The sequence below is a fragment of the Scardinius erythrophthalmus genome, assembly GCF_964197995.2.
Source record: "Scardinius erythrophthalmus genome assembly, chromosome: 13".
NCBI lineage: Eukaryota > Metazoa > Chordata > Actinopteri > Cypriniformes > Leuciscidae > Scardinius > Scardinius erythrophthalmus.
The window spans coordinates 11,761,215-11,782,232 of record NC_138233.1 but is presented as its reverse complement, the minus strand read 5'-3'; the positions used below and the strand labels follow the sequence as shown (position 1 = coordinate 11,782,232).

Below are 21,018 nucleotides of genomic sequence, written 5' to 3'. Positions count from 1 at the left end.
GCCTTTAAAATGTCCACCTCCACTCCATTTATTATCCTAAATTAGATGCACCTGTTTGAGGTCGTTAGCTGCATAAAGACACCTGTCCACCCCATACAATCAGTAAGAATCCAACTACTAACATGGCCAAGACCAAAGAGCTGTCCAAAGACACTAGAGACAAAATTGTACACCTCCACAAGGCTGGAAAGGGCTATGGGGAAATTGCCAAGCAGCTTGGTGAAAAAAGGTCCACTGTTGGAGCAATCATTAGAAAGAAGCTAAACATGACTGTCAATCTCCCTCGGACTGGGGATCCATGCAAGATCTCACCTCGTGGGGTCTCAATGATCCTAAGAAAGGTGAGAAATCATCCCAGAACTACACGGGAGGAGCTGGTCAATGACCTGAAAAGAGCTGGGACCACCGTTTCCAAGGTTACTGTAATACACTAAGATGTCATGGTTTGAAATCATGCATGGCACGGAAGGTTCCCCTGCTTAAACCAGCACATGTCAAGGCCCGTCTTAAGTTTGCCAATGACCATTTGGATGATCCAGAGGAGTCATGGGAGAAAGTCAGATAAGACCAAAATAGAATTTTTTGGTCATAATTCCACTAAACGTGTTTGGAGGAAGAAGAATGATTACCAACCATGAGTACCATCCCTACTGTGAAGCATGGGGGTGGTAGCATCATGCTTTGGGGGTGTTTTTCTGCACATGGGACAGGGTGACTGCACTGTATTAAGGAGAGGATGACCGGGGCTATGTATTGCGAGATTTTGGGGAACAACCTCCTTCCCTCAGTTAGAGCATTGAAGATGGGTCGAGGCTGGGTCTTCCAACATGACAATGACCCGAAGCACACAGCCAGGATAACCAAGGAGTGGCTCTGTAAGAAGCATATCAAGGTTCTGGCGTGGCCTAGCCAGTCTCCAGACCTAAACCCAATAGAGAATCTTTGGAGGGAGCTCAAACTCTGTGTTTCTCAGTGACAGCCCAGAAACCTGACTGATCTAGAGAAGATCTGTGTGGAGGAGTGGGCCAAAATCCCTCCTGCAGTGTGTGCAAACCTGGCGAAAAACTACAGGAAACGTTTGACCTCTGTAATTGCAAACAAAGGCTACTGTACCAAATATTAACATTGATTTTCTCAGGTGTTCAAATACTTATTTGCAGCTGTATCATACAAATAAATCGTTTTCTAAGTGGGAGAACTTGCAAAATAGCAGGGTGTTCAAATACTTATTTTCCTCACTGTATATATATACTGTATATAGATAGATAGAATAGGTGTTAGTATTAATGAGTCAAGCTGTTAAAACAGTTTTAACATTCTCCTAAATATTACAGAACAAAGAAAGTTTCTGGGTTCTTTAAAGCACCAGAACATAAAGCAGATACTGAAGTACTTATTGCAGAGAATTCAAAGTTCATTGTGGAACATAAAAAGGTTCTCCTACAGCATCACACATTTACTTTGAAGATATGGGCAGAATGTGATCCAAGACAATCTCTTCATCAAGTATTCCATGTGTCAGAAACATCTCCAAAGTTTCTGTTACACCACAGGACTCTTGAAGCCTGTATCATTGTCACTGTCAGGATTCAGTGCAGCATTTAAGCCCTCTTTTAGCCCTCTGCTGGGCTCAAGATGATGCTTGTAGATATGGCCTTGTCTCTGCCACTGATAAAGAGCATGTGGGAAGTCTTGTTCCAAGAGGTAATTCCTCCCTTTGTGCCACGATCAATCGAACACCACCCTCCCATTCCTCTTGAGTGAATTATGAAGTGGGTGGGAAGGTTCCCTGCCGGGTTTGTTTAAATAACCTCCGACTTTACTGTTGCGCGCACCTGACGCCGGGCCTACAGGAACAATGCCTCACATCAGGTAGAATAAGAGAATACTTGAGGATGAGGTCGACAGAAAATTATGGTACGATGGAAGGAGGGTCAAAAAAGGACAAAGAAAAAGGCTTAAGGAATATAACACATCTGGTTCCGACCACAGTAATGTTTATTTTACTTTTAAATAGTACAATTAGGAAATGTTTTTTGAACAGCAAATCAGCATATTAGATGATTTCTAAAGGATCATGTGACACTGAAGATTGAATTAACGGCTGCTGAAAATTCAGCTTTGCATCACAGGAATAAATTACATTTTAAAATATACTATAACAGCTATTTTAAATTGCAATAATATTTCACTACATTACTGTTTTTACTGTATTTTTTATCAAATAAATGAACCCTTGGTGAGCATAAGAGACTTCAAAAGACATAAAAAAAATCTTTTGAATGATAATAAACAATTTAAAAATGTAAAAAAAAGTCTCAGGTTTATGTATATAACCTGGTTCCCTGAGAATGGGAACGAAACGATGTGTCAGCGCAATGACGCGGCATCGATGTTCCCTTGAAATTGAACCTCAATCTTAATATCTATAGTGTGTATATGGATGATGACATTAGTTGACCAGTTAGTTAAGTTAGCGAAGAAGTCTGATGAAAACATCAGCAACATCCCTTGCTGAAGACTGGCATGTCAAAAAGTAGGCTACATATGCTGGTGGTCATCACTACTGAACTTTTTCACATATGTTTCAGTCAATGGGGGCAACAGGACTTTGGGGATATCAGCAGAAAACAAAAAAAGAGGGAGTTCAGGAGTGAACAAAAAGGAAAACAAGACGCTGGGAGTTGAACTGAGTCCACATTCAGCACACAACAGCGGTGAGGAGGGGAAACAGAGCTACATAAACATTTAATACCCTGATGACGCACATATATATCCTCCATCCATTAGTTTTACATTAGTCCATTATAAAAGAGCCTGACCAAATGCATGCATTATCAATATAGCTAGCTATGTGTCTCTGTAAGAGTTTGTTTACGTCTACAAACTACTTGCCAAAGCTTGTGTGTCCTTTCCATAAGGTCTCTGAGTGTATAAGAAGAGAGCACCTCACGTTCATTATGCATGGGCCATGTCGACTTTCTGGAAGGTTCTAGGCTCAAAAGTGCACCAGTCTCCTCATAACTCCTAATTTTTTCATGACTCTGTATTTACCAAATCTACCATGCAGTGTGACTGCATGTCTTCCCCCATTCCTGGGTAAAACAAACATGCACACACACATACACTACAATAACAGTGCCCTGCTCATTTCAGAGAGATTTAATGGATATGGTAAACACTCAACCAGTTACCTGTTTGACATGATCGACCACTTTTCAGGGACACACACTTTCTGTATCTGTATTAATATGAGGTTAGAGCAGGATGCACATGTGTGTATCATGGCTGTGCATGCATCAGGCACGCATTGACACATGCTCTCGCATACACACGCACAAGTCTGATGCTGATCCGGAGGCGAATTAAGACGGATAGTACAGTTGATATTGTTTTGTTATTGAATAAGGAGACAGCAGGAAGAGCAGAGAAAGACCCATCCTATCACAAAGCTGTTCTCTTTTCCTGCTGCCCACACACATACACACATATGCTCAGAAACAGTGCCATTAGACACACACATACATTTTCATCCAGTGCACAGATGCATTTAACATCTCTGTAATCTCAACGGTATCAATCCAGACCCGCAGATACACCATACGAGAGAGCTCATATAAAAACACACAGAGACCATCTCGAGGTTGTTTTGAAACTTGGGCTGTCAGTCATCGGAGACCTGTGTCTTTGCCAGCGCCGGACTGCAGCTGAGCCTGCTCAACCCCCCACACTGTCAATCACAGCTCGCTCGGTCTCTCTTTGCTGTGTTTTCCTTCACAAGTCATCTTAAACAATAGTTTCTCCACCTCAAAAAAGTTTGAAAGGTTTTTGTAATCTAGGACTGGCAATTAATTATCGCTGTCGGGTGGAAAACCTGTATGTCCGAAACCACTACTTTTCAAGAAGTGGAAAAAACACTGTATTTTTTAAATAATTAAACAGTCTTATTGATATTATGGCTTATTTTTAGTTATATTGTGGCTTGATATATGGTCAGACACTTGCAGGTGTCAAAATCAAGCTCCAATGGAGTTACAAGGTTTTAGACCAGCGAATTTCAGACATACATGTTCTTTCCATCATTAGAATGGCCCCATCTGAGGCTGTAAGTGCATCACATTACATTTCCATTAACTTATCCACCTTATTCCTACACCCCATGACGCTTTGCGCAAATTATGGGTGTAACTTCCTTTAAGCTGTAAACAGTCAGTGAAAAGGCTCGCTCTATGAACGCAATATGTTAAAAAAGTGTCACAATGAGATGACATTAATCTACTCACCCTTCAACCATCGAACATTAAAAGGAAATTTAAAAGTGTAAGAGCATCAACAAGGTACTTCAGTTTCAACAGACCAAATAACCCCAAAAGCGCGAGTCTTTCCACAGCAATAACGGATGGGTTAAATATCACTGAAGTAATATATATCTGTATTATGTAACTTATGTTGCCTTAATCAAAAATATTCATTAACTTCAGCATTACGTGATACTATTTCAAAGTAATTTCCGTCATTTTGACAGATTATATATTGCATTTACCTGTGAAAACAAACCTGGCAAGAGACGTGAGGATTTGAGGAGAATAACGAGATTCTTTGTGTATTCCAATGAATTATTAATGGAATGTATCGTAAATTAAATTCTGGAGAACAGACCACAAATGTGCAGTATATGTTGTCCTTTTCATACTTTTACAGCGGACTGCAAAAGGAAAAAAGAAAATAATCACGAAGAAAAGAAAGCAGTGACTGAAAAGAGCTCTTGCCATAGATATTCTTGTTATAACGTCACGTTAAAATACCAAGTATAACGTTATTCTCATGATGCCTGAAAGTAAATCATGAAGGAAAATTGCCAGCTCCTCCAGTCAAACTGACGGATCATCTTTATTTGTAGGGCAACCTTATGATTTGAAATGATTCGTTTCAGCCTTTTTGAATGGATGTTCCCCAAACTGGAAGTGCCACCCATAATTCAAAACGCAGTAAGGTCGTCAGGAATAAGGTGGATAGGTTGTAAAGTTTACTGTAGCTATGTGTGTGCTTTTTTTGGACAGAATTCTCATGTTATAAAAGATGACAACAAATACTAGAATAAGACACTCTTCTCCACTACACAAATACATAAAACATTAGCCTTTACATAGATGGATAGTGTTTCTTGAGTACTGTGGGAACGGCTCCTATCTCATTCTGTACTGCCTGTTCTCAGTAGAAGTGTGGTCACATTAGCAAAATTTTCAGCAAATTCATATGACCAACTTGAATTCCTATTGAAATGACTAGAAGCATAATTGTGGTTTGGGAAAGTGTGTAGCAGCAGATGACTGGGATGAATGTGGAGGCAAACTTCCCTACTATATCTGCTTTAAGCCACGATGAAAGGAATACTGTTTCCGGGTCCAAGCCTTTACTCCTTTCAATTGAGAATACAATCTCAACAACTGTTTATTCATTTCACACATTTTAAGCTAAGCATATTAAAACTCACAGTGTTTATACATTCTTTGGGGTCACTGCATCCCGGACACCAACAATTTATCGATTCATAAAAAATGAATCCCTGTCTGGCCATTTTAAATTTTGGTATGGCGATAAAGGTTAGGATCATGATTTTTTTGGTAGTATTGTGAGTGTACTTTAGCATAATTTGTTGCTTGCTTTTGGCATCTTATTGACCCCGAAACAGTGACATGTGTCGTTGGACTTGTGCAGATATTGTAGGTGAAATACAGTACATGAAAAGAGCTAAATCGCTTGTAACCCCAAACAAACACAAAGACGTTCAAAAGCAATAAAAAGTAAAAGAGCATGTCAGCTTTATATTAGCATTAGGCAATGGCCACTCAGCATGTAACAATTGCGTAGCAGGCACTGGTGTCATGCACCAACAACAGCATAAAGTGTTCAATTCTAGTCACTTTCGGAACAACATTTTTACATTTCCTTCATTACTTCTTATGTGTAACGTTACTATACCTATGAGCTACAAACCACTATCAAAACAGCCAATAACAGTGCAATTTTTAGTTCAAAAAAGCAGCCTAACGTAGCAGTACAGCAGGTGCACCATGGTACATTAATAGACAAAATGAATCTAACCATAAAGTTACACTGTACACTGCTGGTGTTTTGGTACTGTTTGATGGAAAATGTTTTACCTGTAATACAGAAACATTCACAAGTTTCTCATGCATTTGTTTATCATAAAATCCAAATTCAAATTGGCCATCACTAGTTCTGGGCTGAGTTTCCCAAAGCATCGATCTACTTAGGTTTTGCATATCGACAGCCCTGATTTACTATATCAACATATAGCAGAATACAAAAGAACACATGGCATGATTGCTGGAATTATTGTCAAGTTCCCTTTCGAGGGAACTCGCGATGCGTCGATAACGCTTTGGGAACGCCCCCGGCGTGAATGCGTCTGAAGCATCTATGTCAACTAGTCCAATGGAATGAATGAAATGCGCGTCACGGGCGGGTGACGTCATGACCAGGAAGCTATAAAAGCGCATCCGGTGAAACCGGCTTTAGCTTCTGTTGCCTCAGCAAGCGATCTGTGTAACTCTGTCTGTCTTATTTACTGTTGTCTGTCTATTGAAATGGAAAAGCAAATGTTCAAGCTCTGTGTTCCTCCTTGCCCGCGTTATTTAACGGGTGGGGATACACACAAGCTTTGTGTCATTTGTTTGGGAGTGGAGCATGCGGTGTCAGCCTTCGAGGGGGCTGACTGCCAGCATTGCGAGCGGCTTCCTCTCCGCACGCTCCGCTCCCGGCTGTCACTTTTTGAGGAAAGTGGTCGGCCTCGCGATCCTCAGGGTGCGGGACCCGCGTCTGCCGAGGCAGCGCGGAGAATGCATTCCTGGGGATCGCAAAAGGATCTCTCAGAAGGGTTGGAGACGGGTCCGAGGACCTTATCTCCTTCCTGTCCTGGGGGATCCAGCGCTCTCTCCCCGGTGTCGGAAGCCCGCGCTGCGGCTTCTTCCGCCCGGGAAGAGAGCCCAATGCTTCAGTGCTCCAGCTCTGAGGAGTTGGATGTGCTGAGCATTGACAGTGAAAAAAGTAAAAGCACAATAAGGGAAGAGGATTCACAGTCCTCTTCTCCAGCGTATGAGGAGTTGGTGGATGTGATTACTCGTGCTGTTGAAAAGTTGAATATTGAATGGCCAGCCGAGAAAAGGGACGCTCGTCCTAAAAGCAAACTAGATGAGCGTTTCCTTCCATCTATTAAAACACTTCCACCACGAGGCCTTCCATTTTTTCCAGATCTGCACAGTGAGCTGTCCAGATCTTGGAATAAACCATATTCCTCTCGTCTCTATAGTCCCCATGTTCACGTATATTCAGATATTAGGGGGCTGAGAGAATATGGTTATGGGTCGATGCCCCAGGCTGAACAGACGCTCGCGAGCTATCTGTCGCCTGGTTCAGCATCGTCCCTGAAGGCCTCAGCTTTGCCCACAAAGCCTCTGAAAACGACATCATCTCTCGTGGGCAAAGCATATACGGCAGCAGGTCAGGCTGGAGCATGTCTACACACTATGGCAGTGCTCCAGGCTTATCAGGCTGATCTGCTGGGGGATTTGGACAGAAGTGAGGGGGTGGGACCCGATGAGGTTCGAGAACTTCGTCGGGCCACTGATTTGTCTCTCAGGGCTACTAAGGAGACCGCCAGAGCAATTGGGCGGTCTATGGCAGCCCTTGTAGCCACTGAGAGGCATCTTTGGTTAAATCTAGCAGAGATAAAAGAAAAAGATCGTGCTTTTCTGTTAGATGCACCTATTGTTCCCTCTGGTCTCTTTGGTGAGGCTGTTAATTCGGTGGTGGAAAGATTCCAGGAGGTCAAAAAACAGTCAGAGGCATTTAAAAAATTTCTCCCTCGCCGTGTCCAACCCCCTGGGGCTGCTGGGCGTGAGCAGTCCCAGCCGTCAAGCTCCTCATACAGAGCACAGCAGAAAGAGAGTGTTGCGTCTCGTGCTCCGCCACAAAAACACTGGAAGCAGACGCAGCACTCTCAGCCGAAGCCTTCAAAGCAGAAGCCGGATCTGAGGACCGTCCTTCAGGCTAAGAAGGCTTCGGCTCAAAAGAAGAGGTCCTGACTCCTATGGAGTCAGACCCATGAGGGCAGCCCCACCCGGGGTGGAGCGGATCATACCTCAGCATACGGTGTCCGCTCCACCTCGGTGTCCTCAGGGAGTCATTCTGCCAACCCCGCACCCTTGGTCTCGGGGCGCAGTGGTTCCCAGCGATTGTCTGGCGCAATGTCAACTCGACATTGCGTCAGATATGAACCTTCTGAGGGGGGTTCAAGAACATTCGGTTCGGGTGGTTCCTGCCGATATGTTTCAGGCCCCCGGGCCGACTGTCTCAAATACACCAGAGACCAGCCTCGAGAGGCTGGTTCCCTTAGTAGATTTTCTGACAGAGTGGAAGAATCTGCCAAATATTTCTCAATGGGTCCTGCATTTAGTAGAGAAAGGATACAGAATCCAGTTCGGTTCGCGTCCTCCTCGCTACAACGGGGTGGTGCCCACGCTGGTACACCCCGAGCAGGCTCTGGTGATGGAGCAGGAGGTGAAAGCTCTTCTGGCGAAAGAAGCTATAGAGCAGGTGTTTTCACCCGACAGAGAATCGGGTTTTTACAGCCGCTATTTCATCGTTCCAAAAAAGGATGGGGGGTTGCGTCCCATTTTAGATCTTCGTCTGTTGAATCGTACAGTTCAAAAACTCAAGTTCAAGATGCTGACACTCAAACAGATCGTGACTCAAATCAGATCCGAGGACTGGTTTGTCACAATAGATATGAAAGACGCTTACTTCCATGTCTCCATCCTCCCTCAGCACAGGAAGTTCCTGAGGTTTTCTTTCGGGGGCAAAGAATACCAGTATCGGGTTCTTCCATTCGGTCTAGCTTTATCACCCCGCACATTCACGAAGTGCGTAGATGCAGCTCTGGCCCCGCTCAGGCTGCAGGGCATACGTATTCTGAATTACATAGACGACTGGCTGGTTCTAGCGGAATCAGAACAGTTAGCGGTTCGGCATCGAGATGTCATCCTCGCACATATGCGGAAATTGGGGTTGAGGCTCAACGCCAAGAAGAGTGTGCTATCTCCATTACAGAGGACCACTTTTCTGGGTGTGGTATGGGATTCAGTCACGATGCGAGCCAATCTATCGCCCGTTCGTGTAGCTGCTATCCTAACAGCCATAAAAGAGCTAAAGCTAGGTCAGTCACGCACTGTGAAGCAGTTCGAGAGACTGTTAGGGCTCATGGCAGCAGCATCCAACGTGATACCTTTTGGCCTGCTGTACATGAGACCTTTGCAGTGGTGGCTCAGGACCAGAGGGTTTTCCCCGAGTGGAAACCCGCTTCGTATGATCAAGGTCACGCGGCGGTGTCTCCGCGCTTTGGTTATATGGAAGAAACTTTGGTTCCTGTCCCATGGTCCGGTGTTGGGAGCTCTTTGCCATCGAGTTGCTATCTCGACAGATGCTTCCCTCACCGGCTGGGGAGTGGTAATGGAAGGCCGCTCAGCTCAGGGTCTGTGGAGGAGTCATCATCTCTCTTGGCACATAAATTGCCTGGAGATGTTGGCTGTTTTCAACGCGTTGAGACATTTTCTCCCAGACCTGAAGGATCACCATGTGCTTGTCCGGACAGACAACACATCGGTGGTCTCTTATATAAATCGTCAGGGGGGTCTGCGGTCGCGTCCACTATGCAAGTTGGCACACCAGATCCTCCTATGGTCCCTGGGGAAGATACTCTCTCTGAGGGCAGTGTATATTCCAGGGGGCCAGAATATCGGAGCAGACGTCCTGTCGAGGCAGGAGCTGAGGCCAGGGGACTGGAGACTTCACCCCGAGGTGGTGGAGAAGATTTGGGAGTTTTACTGCAAGGCCGAAGTGGATCTGTTCGCGTCTCAGCATACGACGCACTGTCCACTCTGGTTCTCCCTTACCCACCCAGCCCCCCTGGGGCTGGATGCTATGGTGCAGACGTGGCCGAGGCTACGTCTGTACGCCTTTCCCCCTGTTGCTCTGCTCCCAGGAGTTCTGGAGAGAGTTCGTCAGCACGGAATAAGCCTATTGCTAGTAGCACCACGTTGGCCAAGTCGAATCTGGTTTGCGGACCTGATTCATCTACTAGACGGTCCTCCCTTGGAGTTACCGATCAGGAGAGACCTTCTGTCTCAGGCCGGGGGCACAATATTCCACCCCCGACCAGAGATTTGGAAACTTTGGGTTTGGCCTCTGAGGGGGCCCAACTCATAGAGAGTTGTCTTTCAACCGAGGTTGTTGAGACCATTCTAAGCTCCAGAGCTCCCGCTACGAGGAAATTGTACTCTTTGAAATGGAGAGTCTTCACTACTTGGTGTCACCAGCGTCAGTGGGACCCGGTTAACTGTTCAGTAAACACAGTACTGGAGTTTCTGCAGGATCGCTTTGCGTCAGGTTTATGTCCATCCACCTTAAAAGTATACGTGGCAGCCATTGCGGCCTTCCACGTCCCGGTGGGTGGTGTATCGTTGGGTCGAGACCCCCTGATTACTCGTTTCCTTCGTGGCACCCTGAGGCTAAGGCCTGTAACACGCACTAGGATGCCGGCTTGGGACTTGGCGTTGGTACTGGAGGGCCTATCTGGGGCTCCGTTTGAGCCCTTAGAGTCGGTCTCAGAGAAATTTCTGACTTTCAAGACTATTTTTCTTCTAGCCATTTCGTCCCTCAAGAGAGTCGGAGATCTTCAGGCCCTTTCGGTTTCTCCCACCTGCCTTGAATTCGCACCGGGAATGGTCAAGGCATTCTTGTATCCTAAACAGGGTTATGTCCCTAAGGTGCCAACCATTATTCCGAGGCCTATTGTGCTTCAGGCTTTCTGTCCTCCACCTTTTACTTCTCCGGGCCAGGAAAAGCTGAACTTGTTGTGTCCAGTGCGAGCATTGGATACTTATGTTCATCGGTCTTCTCCATGGAGGAAGTCCGATCAATTGTTTGTCTGTTTTGGATCATCCAAGAGAGGTTGTCCGGCTTCTAAGCAGACAGTTAGTAAGTGGATAGTCGAGGCTATTTCTCTTGCCTATGAGTCCTCTGGCCAGCCCTGTCCTTTGGCGGTCAGAGCTCATTCCACTAGAAGTATGGCGGCCTTTAAAGCCTTAATATCTGGAGTGTCCCTCCAAGACGTTTGTGAATCGGCGGGTTGGTCTTCTCCGCTCACATTTGTCAGATTCTATAGTCTGGACCTGGATGCTGCCCCAGGGTCTCAGGTGCTCAGTGCTTAGTGTGGGTTTTTTGACAACAGGCTTACACGCAGGCATTTGGAATTCTGGCGGCTTGGGTATTCTCGTTCCCAAAGCGTTATCGACGCATCGCGAGTTCCCTCGAAAGGGAACGTCTCAGGTTACGACTGTAACCATAGTTCCCTGAGAAAGGGAACGAGACGATGCGTCGCCCTGCCATACTTCCTGCATTCCTGTAATCGACTTGCTTCGGCAAATTTCGAAGCTAAAGCCGGTTTCACCGGATGCGCTTTTATAGCTTCCTGGTCATGACGTCACCCGCCCGTGACGCGCATTTCATTCATTCCATTGGACTAGTTGACATAGATGCTTCAGACGCATTCACGCCGGGGGCGTTCCCAAAGCGTTATCGACGCATCGCGAGTTCCCTTTCTCAGGGAACTATGGTTACAGTCGTAACCTGAGACGTTTCTCAGGTCGGTAAATTGTAATCATCTTCGAGATTTATCAGTGAAATTTTACTGGGGCTTATAACATGTTTGATTCAATTCGAACCTGATTAATGAGTGTAATGTCCACAGCTTTTTGACTTGAATTGACATTGAATCATTGATGCAGATGTCATTCTAAAGCAATGGCAACCAAAAGCAAAGAAGATTCCAGTCTTCATCCAAATCTGCTAATACATTCCTCTTTGTTTTGTTTGTTATTTCTGATGAAGTGTTGCAGTTCAGTGGTGGAAGTTTTCTAGGGTATCACAGTTGCAAGGGCATTGCATCATGCTTTGAAATTCGTCCTGGCCTTGCCTCAACCCAAAACAAGAACAGTGTTTCAGATCAGATATTAATTATTCCCCCGCTAATAATGTCCATGAGGAGAAATGTGAAGAAGAAACTGAACTAAAGCACTTTACAGTATTTCAGGAAACAGCTAAAAAAACAGAAACAGGCTACAGTATCGGTGATGATCTTCTGTTCAGGTTTAGGTGCTCCAGATCAATGAGCCAAGATGTTCATTTGTAAGATTCCTTTCTTCAGATGATAAATGTGGTGGTATTTTTCAAATGAAGTCACATACATTGTAAGTCCCATTCCAAAGACAAGTGAGTTTCTGTTTCTAGCCTACATACTAACATACGCAGCTGCCTTCTAAGGCGTAATGGAAATGCATAAGTGACTGATTTGGAACGGTCTGCATGGCAGAAGCTCCACGCTCCACACTCTTGCGTGAAGCATGCAGGGGACTTGATCCACTATTGATTTCAATGGAATTTGATATTGTGAACTAATATCACTAAGCGAATGACACATTCTAATGTGCATACAAATAGTATACAATTATATTGGGTAAAATATGTTACAGATGTATTATACATAAATTATTATTTTAATTACTTTATTAAAATAGATATAAATATATAATAATGTTAAACAAACACATATACATGATGATACATTATTACAAGCAGAGGAGACAAGAAATGAGAGTGAACTAGAAGGAAAATACTTGTCCTGGAGAATGAGATTGAGAGAAATAGAAAAGAGACAGAGAAAGTGAGGCCATTTAAACTAATGTATTTCAATAATCTATCCATTATCCATCCCTACACAATGGTACTGCGGTGAAATAACGCCCACATCTCACATCGTACATGTTTGTGTGTATAAGTGCAAAGTCCTTGCATCTTAAGCTTCAATGCCTTTTGTTTTTTCTGCTTGTAAGGGATATTTTGAAATGTTTGGAGATGGTTTGAGGACATTTCTCAGTACTGAAGGAATCTTCTGAGAATTTTTATAACCACCATATTAATGTTAAGCCTTTAATTACATTTATTCAACAAAGATATATTAAAACAAAGATATTATTGAGATTCTTCATATTTATTTTACTAACATAAATTATAAACTATTTCAGTATGACATTAAACTTAGATCTAAGGTTAAAAGGACAAAACAAGTTCAATCAGAATCCTTGTTATTACCTATTTACAATAATGACTTGCTACAGACTGTACATTATCCTGTTTATTCGGCTACTTACCAAATAAATAAATAAATGTGCATATTGATTTAAGATTAAATTATTTTATTAGTTTACTTGTAGATTATCTTAAAGCTTCCACCAGGGTTAGCAAGGACACCAAATCAATTATACAGGTTAGTAAAACATCTGACCACAGAATCAAGTATTCCAGAGAGTGCATTAAAAATGAGACACTGGAAGCGTACGATATGACCTTATTTCGAATAAATAATTCATAAACAGGTAAATACATTAAATCAGGACATGGTGAACAAAAATTGGATTAGATTATCTTTGATCTGATATCTTGCAATGTAAAGCAGAGGAATGAGTTACTCAATAAAACCTGAACAGTGATTACTGTAAACATGTCATGCAAAGACAAGCAAGGATAAACAAGCATACTGATGTGAGGCTATACTGAAGCAGAAAATCCTTAAAGATCCTTGGTGGAGTGAGGATCGAGAAATGCATAAAGGACCCGAGCAAATGTAGTATGCAGTGCTTGTGTATGTATGTATGTGTGTGTGTGTGTGTGTGTGTGTGTGACAGTGATGGAGTGAGGGTGTATGTTTGTGGCTGAAACTAAGAGGAGTCATTTCTGAAGACTAAAGATGAGCTGTCACAAGAGACGGACTGAACTCCCCCTTCAATCGATATGGGGGATTGGTTCCCTATAGGCCCCTGGAGCCGATGCAAGATTTTTGGTCTTTCCACTTTTAAACACTATATCTGAAGATTACAAAATATTACTTTCTGAAATGTAGACTTAACATGCAAAAAAAAAAACCTTTGAAACTATATTGGGGAAAATACATCTTAAATGACAAATTAGACATTTTAGTGTTTGAATTTTACATCTTTGTTCAATTATAAGAATTCAAACTGCACAAAATGAAGAAACACATTCTGCCATGTCTTGAAAATAGGCTAAAGCTGCAGCTATTGTAATGCAGTCAAATGGCATATTCATTTGGCATAATAAAAATATATATTTCTGAATCTATCAGCACTACAAAGAACCCTGGGAAGGGAGGGGGCTTCAGTCAATGTTTGACTCACTCGTTCTTTGCAACAGGCAGAGTGTTCTGCATGACTAACCAAAAGCAGAGAACTCAATAAGGACAGACAACGCAGCTCAAATCATCAGAGAGAGAGAGAGAGAGAGAGAGAGAGAGAGAGAGAGAGAGAGAGAGAGAGAGAGAGAGAGAGAGAGAGAGAGAGAGAGAGAGAGAGAGAGAGAGAGAGAGAGAGAGAGAGAGAGAGAGCGAGAGAGATAGGGAAAGTGTGCAGAAGAGAAAAAAAGACCACCATCACCACCACCAAAAAATAAAAATGGACAGACTAGCAGAGCTTTAGCAAATACAGCCAAAACTACATTAGGGAGCTCACTGAAACAATAACTCTCTAATGGTTTTTAAAGTGGCAAATTCTAGCAGACCTGCAGATAAAATAATTAGTCAGTTTACCAATTACAACACTTTCTTAGTATAGTTCTCTATATGACAAGGAAGGCGATTAACACCCGTGTTGTTTTCATGTGACATTTAGGGGCAGTTTCTGAAAACTTGTTCCCTGGAAGAGCAATAAAAGTCAATAAAATCTGGAACCGGCGGGTTTAGTTGAATCAAAGTTCTCTACTGATTTTTATAAGACTGGTATCTTCCAACATTTTCAGACTCCATAGACACAATGGGCCCTATCTTACACCCGGCACAATCCAGCGCCAAGCGTGGCGCAAGTGTTTTTTGCTAGTTTCAGTCCGACGCAGTTATCATTTTCACATCATGAAGGCTTACATGCGCCAAGTTGTTTAAATGGCAAATGCATTTGCGCCCATTTGTGCGTCCATGGGCGTGCTGGTCTGAAAATGAGGTGTGTTCTGGCACATTGTTGGCACGTTGCTATTTTGAGGCAACAGAAATAGACTGACCATTTTTCCCATCGTTAAACTAGCAAAAGTGGATTCGGACACGCCCTAAATGAACTTGCGCTTTAGACCATGCGCTTAGATCGTTAAAATAGGGCCCAATATCACAATCATGTACTCAGAGCCGGATTAACGCAAAGGCAAACTAGGCACGTGCCTAGGGCCCGATTGGCGGGATGGGGCCCAGACAGAGGGACAAAAAAAAAAAAAAAAAATGTACAAATGTCCTATCTACAATTTATTTCAATATTTATTTATTAACTAAAAATAGTGACGATGTTTATCTTAACCATAGACTGTTACATTACTACAGTTAAACCAATTAATGTGTCCGTTACAAAGCGGGTGCCGGCTTCTGAAAGTATGTGTAAAGAACGCATCCATCAGGTGCTGCGAGGCAAAAGCCTAATAAGCACACAAAGAAGCACATCTCATACAGCATGGATGTGTTAGTTGTCGTCATCTATTTTGGAGTGATTGCAATGTATTCTAAATATAAACTTGTACTGTAGATCAGCGTCATTTCTGGAAAAATCATTCACCGCTTTATTACGAGTTTAAAAGAGCGCGAGCGTAACGTGCCCAAGACGCGACGCTTTGAATTTGCGCGTACAATAACATCGCGTCGGGAGCTGACTAGTAAAAAAGCTACACAATTAAAAGACAAGACGTCTGTATTCTAAGTTAAAAAGCCAACACACTACAACATTTTTAAATGTTTCAAATAAAGGATCTCATATCTATGGGTCTATCTTCTAAATTCTGCTGATGATTAGATTCCTGACATTACGCCAATTATTGCACTTTATATATTTTTTTCTGCTCAGTAGCGATCGTGTCTTTCTCTTCCACTTGATTTGTGTATAGCATATTTAAGGTAGCAATGCAATATAAAATCACTTATGCTCATCTACTGAAGTGGGATTCTGGAACTGTGAATAAATTGAATAAAACAGCAAAATAACAACAACAACAATAACATCTTCATTAAACAAAAAAGAGATTACCTTAGATAAAGTTTGATTAATATGTACATACAGTACCGGTAAAAGTCTGGACCCATTACTATTTTTAATGTTTTTGAAAGAAGTTTATTATTATGCTCTACAAGCCTGCATTTATTTGATCAAAAATACAGAGAAAAAAAAACAGGAATATTCAGCAAGGATGTGTTAAATATATAAAAAGTGACAGTGAAGACTTTTTTAAAACAACTTTTTAATAATCAAAGATCCTGAAAAAAAGTATCACAGGTTATAAAATAAATATTAAGCACCATTTCTAACATAATAAATCAGAATGATCACGTGGCACTAAATTCAGCTTTGCATCACAGAAATATAAAGTATAGTAAAATAGAAAACCATTATTTTAAATTTTAACTATTTTCACTATATTATTTTTCTGTATTTTTGATCAAATAAATCCAGGCTTGATGAGCATAAGAGACTTCTTTCAAAAACATTAAAAATAGTAATGTGTCCAAACTTATGTACTGTGTAAGTAAAAATATACTGCTTTTAAAATTAAATGTTGTATAAATAAAAAGGTTAGGAATCATATTTGTTTCAAGTGTTTTTTTATTGGGGGTGGGGGGCCTCCAACATGAATTTTGCCTAGGGCCTCCAAATGTCTAGAACCGGCCCTGCATGTACTCTCTAACTTGTTCTTTAACTGGCACCAGTTCAAGCACAATTGCAGACAAGACAACATGGCACTAGAAAAAGGCTTAAATCTTACTGTATCTTTTTGGTCCATCCTCCAAACAGAAGGAGAGGGTCAATGTAGCATCCTCCTCAAAGAACTCTGTAGCAAACGCATCCCACCACAGACTATCACTCTCCTGGGGAAGAAGGAGAGTCACGGTTAATTAATGGGAGTTAATTATATGGTGTGATATGCTTTGTCAGTCTTAGAAGTCTATTTAAAAGGAGGAAAAAATGAGGAAAAAATTTAATGTTTTGTGTATAGCTCCACTTGTCAAAAGTTTGGGGTCAGTAAGATTTTTTCAATTAAACCATAAAAATATGAACTCAAAACTTCCTTGTTTTTCCAAAAACAGCTTTTATTGAAACGACTTGTTTCAGATTTTGTCACATAATTATGTCATAGTGTGACGAAAGACCGCCTCTGCAGAAGATCAAAGTCTATTTATAGATCATTTCCTCTTTAGCCCCACCCACCGATTTGCGCATGTCATGTAGTAGTAAATACAAGACAGACACAGACACAGGATTACTCCAGCAACAATACGATAGAGAAGTGTCTGAGGATTACAAGAGTAGTTATACTGTAGCACCGCAGTCATACTGTGAATAGTTGTAATTTACTGTTCTTTCCTTTTCTTCAGCATTTATGTGGTTAATGACAATAAAGCATGTAGAGAACACTGCTTTTGTTATTGTTTTGATCTAAGCCATTTAATCCTGAATAAAAGCTTCAGTGAGCGACATCTGTTTTGTCATCAGTAAGACATTACAACACGTTTCATTTTATTTAAAACACAACGTATATGTTTTTCACTAGTCAGAACTATGAATAGCCTATAAGAATGACAGTGTGACAAACAGTGGCACATTCATTCCTAATTCCATTCACATGAAGTTATCATTTGTCAACTATAACTGTAGTGACCCAAAAAGTGCTTAAACTTTATTTGCCACAACCAAGACTGATAAAGCATATGTAATAAGCATAAATGTAGCACTTTGTAGGCAAATGTTTCAACTGTGTTGCAAGATATTTTTCAACGTCTAAAATTTTCAAAACAATGTTAGAACGACAAAATGATTTTAATATGCAAAACTGTTACCCAATCATAGCAGAGGGAGTTTACTTCCAAGTTTTGAATGAGAATCAAAACGAAGTGTTCGAAAGAGACGGTCAAACCAGGATAGAAAATAGCTCATTACAGTACTTCTAAATGAGGATGTTTTTTTATGTAAAAATGTGATAACATCATAAGTGGACCTTATTATAAAAAATGCAGTTCATGACCCCTTTAAAAGCTCATTTTGCATCCATTCTGCGATCTAGCATTCAAATTACATGAGCCCAGAGCTTCTAAATGCAAGATTTTTCCTTAATTAAAGACTGGTTATGTAGAGGGCACCTGTGCACAGTTATTAAAAGTCGACAACAACAACCAAATTCATTATAAATAATGTACATCCAGGGCACCTAGAAACTCCAAATCCACTGCTAATGGAAATATTTACTAATTCGCTTGAATTAAATTAAGGCCACTCCATCAGATGGGCACGCTAGCTCAGAACATCCTCAGTGTATGTAAAATTAGACTCCACGGCATCCTGTGATTGACAGAGCTCTGATTCTAACAGACGTCGTTTAGGCCAACGTTGCCATCTAGCCAATGTTGCCTGGTGACAGATCACAAGCCCTCTCAGATGTTTACAATTAGGGCTGTCGACTTCAGGCAGCGTCACATTCCACAGTGGCCGACCCTGGAGACCTTTACTCCCGAGTCTTGTATTCGTGAAGCGCTGTTTTCCAGCGCTGAGAAAGCGTTCTCATCTGCTCTGTGTTTTGGGAGTGAGTCAGTGTCCTATTACGATCTGCTGTCTTAGTCACTTGTAAGTGAATGATCAGTTTTGACACCTTTTTCCATTCAATATGGCAGGAGGCTGATGTTTGTCCAACACAGCTGGTTGTTAGCACAGCGCTATCACCCATGACACACACAGTTTTGGCTAACACTCTTTTCCTTGCTTTCTACTTGTGTATGTGTGTTTTCATGTGTACGTGTGTGAATAAACCTGTAGTCACACTCAGCAGGATGCATGACTTCATCAGATAGTCATGTTTTCTTCATTTTTAGCTTATTTCCCCATCTTGGTCTCTTGTGGATTGGCAAATCTTTGAGGTTAAAACAACCTTCCTTTTCTTTAATCACTAGGCCTGCGTATTGACAGATTTCATGAATCAGTTAGATTCTGATCCACAAACTGATCCATAAACTATTTTGTAAACTATAAATATACTGTCATTTGGTGCATTACTAAAATATTAAAGGTTAAAATTAACCAGTTCAAATTTATTTTCTCTTTATTTTTAGATATAATAACACTCAAATGTTATGTTGTACACTAACAGTTAAATTGTTTATAAGTTTTATTATTTAGTACTAAGTTTTTATATCAACTTTTTTAATGGTTCTCCAATTTGTTGTTGCAATATAAATAAAAATAATTTAATGGTGGCTGTCATAACTTTAGTTAAAAGCTTTTCATTACAAATTTATTCAAACATTCAATAAATGAGACATCACTAACATGTTACTCAAGAATATAATGAATATGGAATCTAATAGATATATTTATTAAAAATTCTCCTCTCTAGAGTTATTTTTTCCGAGCTGACTAATAAGCTATGGTCATTGAATGGCTTTTCTGAGGTAAATGTAACATCACGTGAATTGTTTACAAGCTGTTTTATTGACGTCTTTCTGCAAAACACTGATTAGGTGATTACATAAGAGATAAGTCGTATTGTTTCTTTCAACATACCTTCTGATGTTCATTCAAGTTTATTTCGTGCTATAACTAAGTAACGAGGAAGAGGTGAGGCACTTCAGCGATCTGTCACGCCACATTAAAGATTTATTGTTTGAATTTTAAGGTAAAATTGAAAGAATTGGAAAGCTGAGACTGTTTCATATCAAATATAATAAAGCACAAAGCTTATTGTGATTATTAGATGGGATGCATGCTACAAATGTTTAGTGAAGTTTTTTTCACGCATCAACCGAAAACAGCAGACTAAGAAATCAATCTTGGGATTTAAGTATCGATTTTGATCAAAATTAAGTTTGATTAAAACCAATTAACCATTGTTAATCGTAAGTCAGCCTTACAAATCTCTTTCTCTCTATCTTTAGTCAGTGAGTCTCATCTCCTTTTTAGCTATATTGCATGACAATCATGTAGTTGTGATTGAAATCCCACGACTCCCTGAGCTCTCTGCAGTTCAATATCTCTTTGCAGCTCATTGATGGATGCTCTTGAGCAGAGTTTATCAAACCGTGTTTGTATCAGCAGGTGTTGACTGCTCTCTTTGAGTGTTCATTGATCTCCTCCACTTCAACATCTTCCTGGTGCTGAGGTCAATGGCCCGCAGGGGAATTCATCAATGCTGTACAGTCACCACCAATGACCTCCTCAGCACCAACGACCTTTGACCTCAGGTTAGGTCCAAGTGCATAACACTGATGAAGTAATAGTTTAAGTAGCCTTTTTAGACTATAGACTTTTTTTTTTTGTTATGGTCACTATATATACTACCGTTCAAAAGTTTGTGGTCAGTCAATCATTTTATACTTTTATTCAAAAAGGACACATTAAATTGATCAAAAGCAACAACATTGATAATAGTAATGAATTTTTTCACACCAAATCAGCATTGTAGAATGATTTCTAAAGAATCACGTGACACTGAAGAAAATTCAGCTGTGTCATCACAGGAATAAATTACATTTTTAAATATATTAAAATAAAAACAGTTATTTTAAATTTTAAAACTATAAATGGGTGATCACTACCTTAGATTTTAAGAAACTGATTTTCAATGTCATTAATAAAAATAATAATAACTTTTATTTTTATATTTTTCTTTAATTTTTGTTGCAGCTTTTTAAAGCGTTTAAAGGGTCAGAATATAATAAAACGCATAAATCAAATTAATATTATATGTTCATATATATATATATTTATATACACACACACAATAAATATTTCATGATTACATAATCTATTATCTTTTTATCCCTATTTTAGTCTTGTAAATCACAATCAACAGAGA

General features: G+C 40.9%; 1 protein-coding gene across 2 annotated transcripts in view; it reads right to left on the bottom strand.

Annotated features, from left to right (window-relative positions):
• ldb2a (LIM domain binding 2a) overlaps positions 1-21,018 on the bottom strand; it is a 63,687-nt gene that overhangs the window by 31,978 nt on the left and 10,691 nt on the right. For both annotated transcript variants that reach the window (XM_081382039.1, XM_081382040.1), the window contains exon 2: positions 16,942-17,044. In XM_081382039.1, coding sequence (XP_081238165.1) covers positions 16,942-17,044 — 103 coding nt within the window. The remainder of the gene's footprint in view (positions 1-16,941; positions 17,045-21,018) is intronic.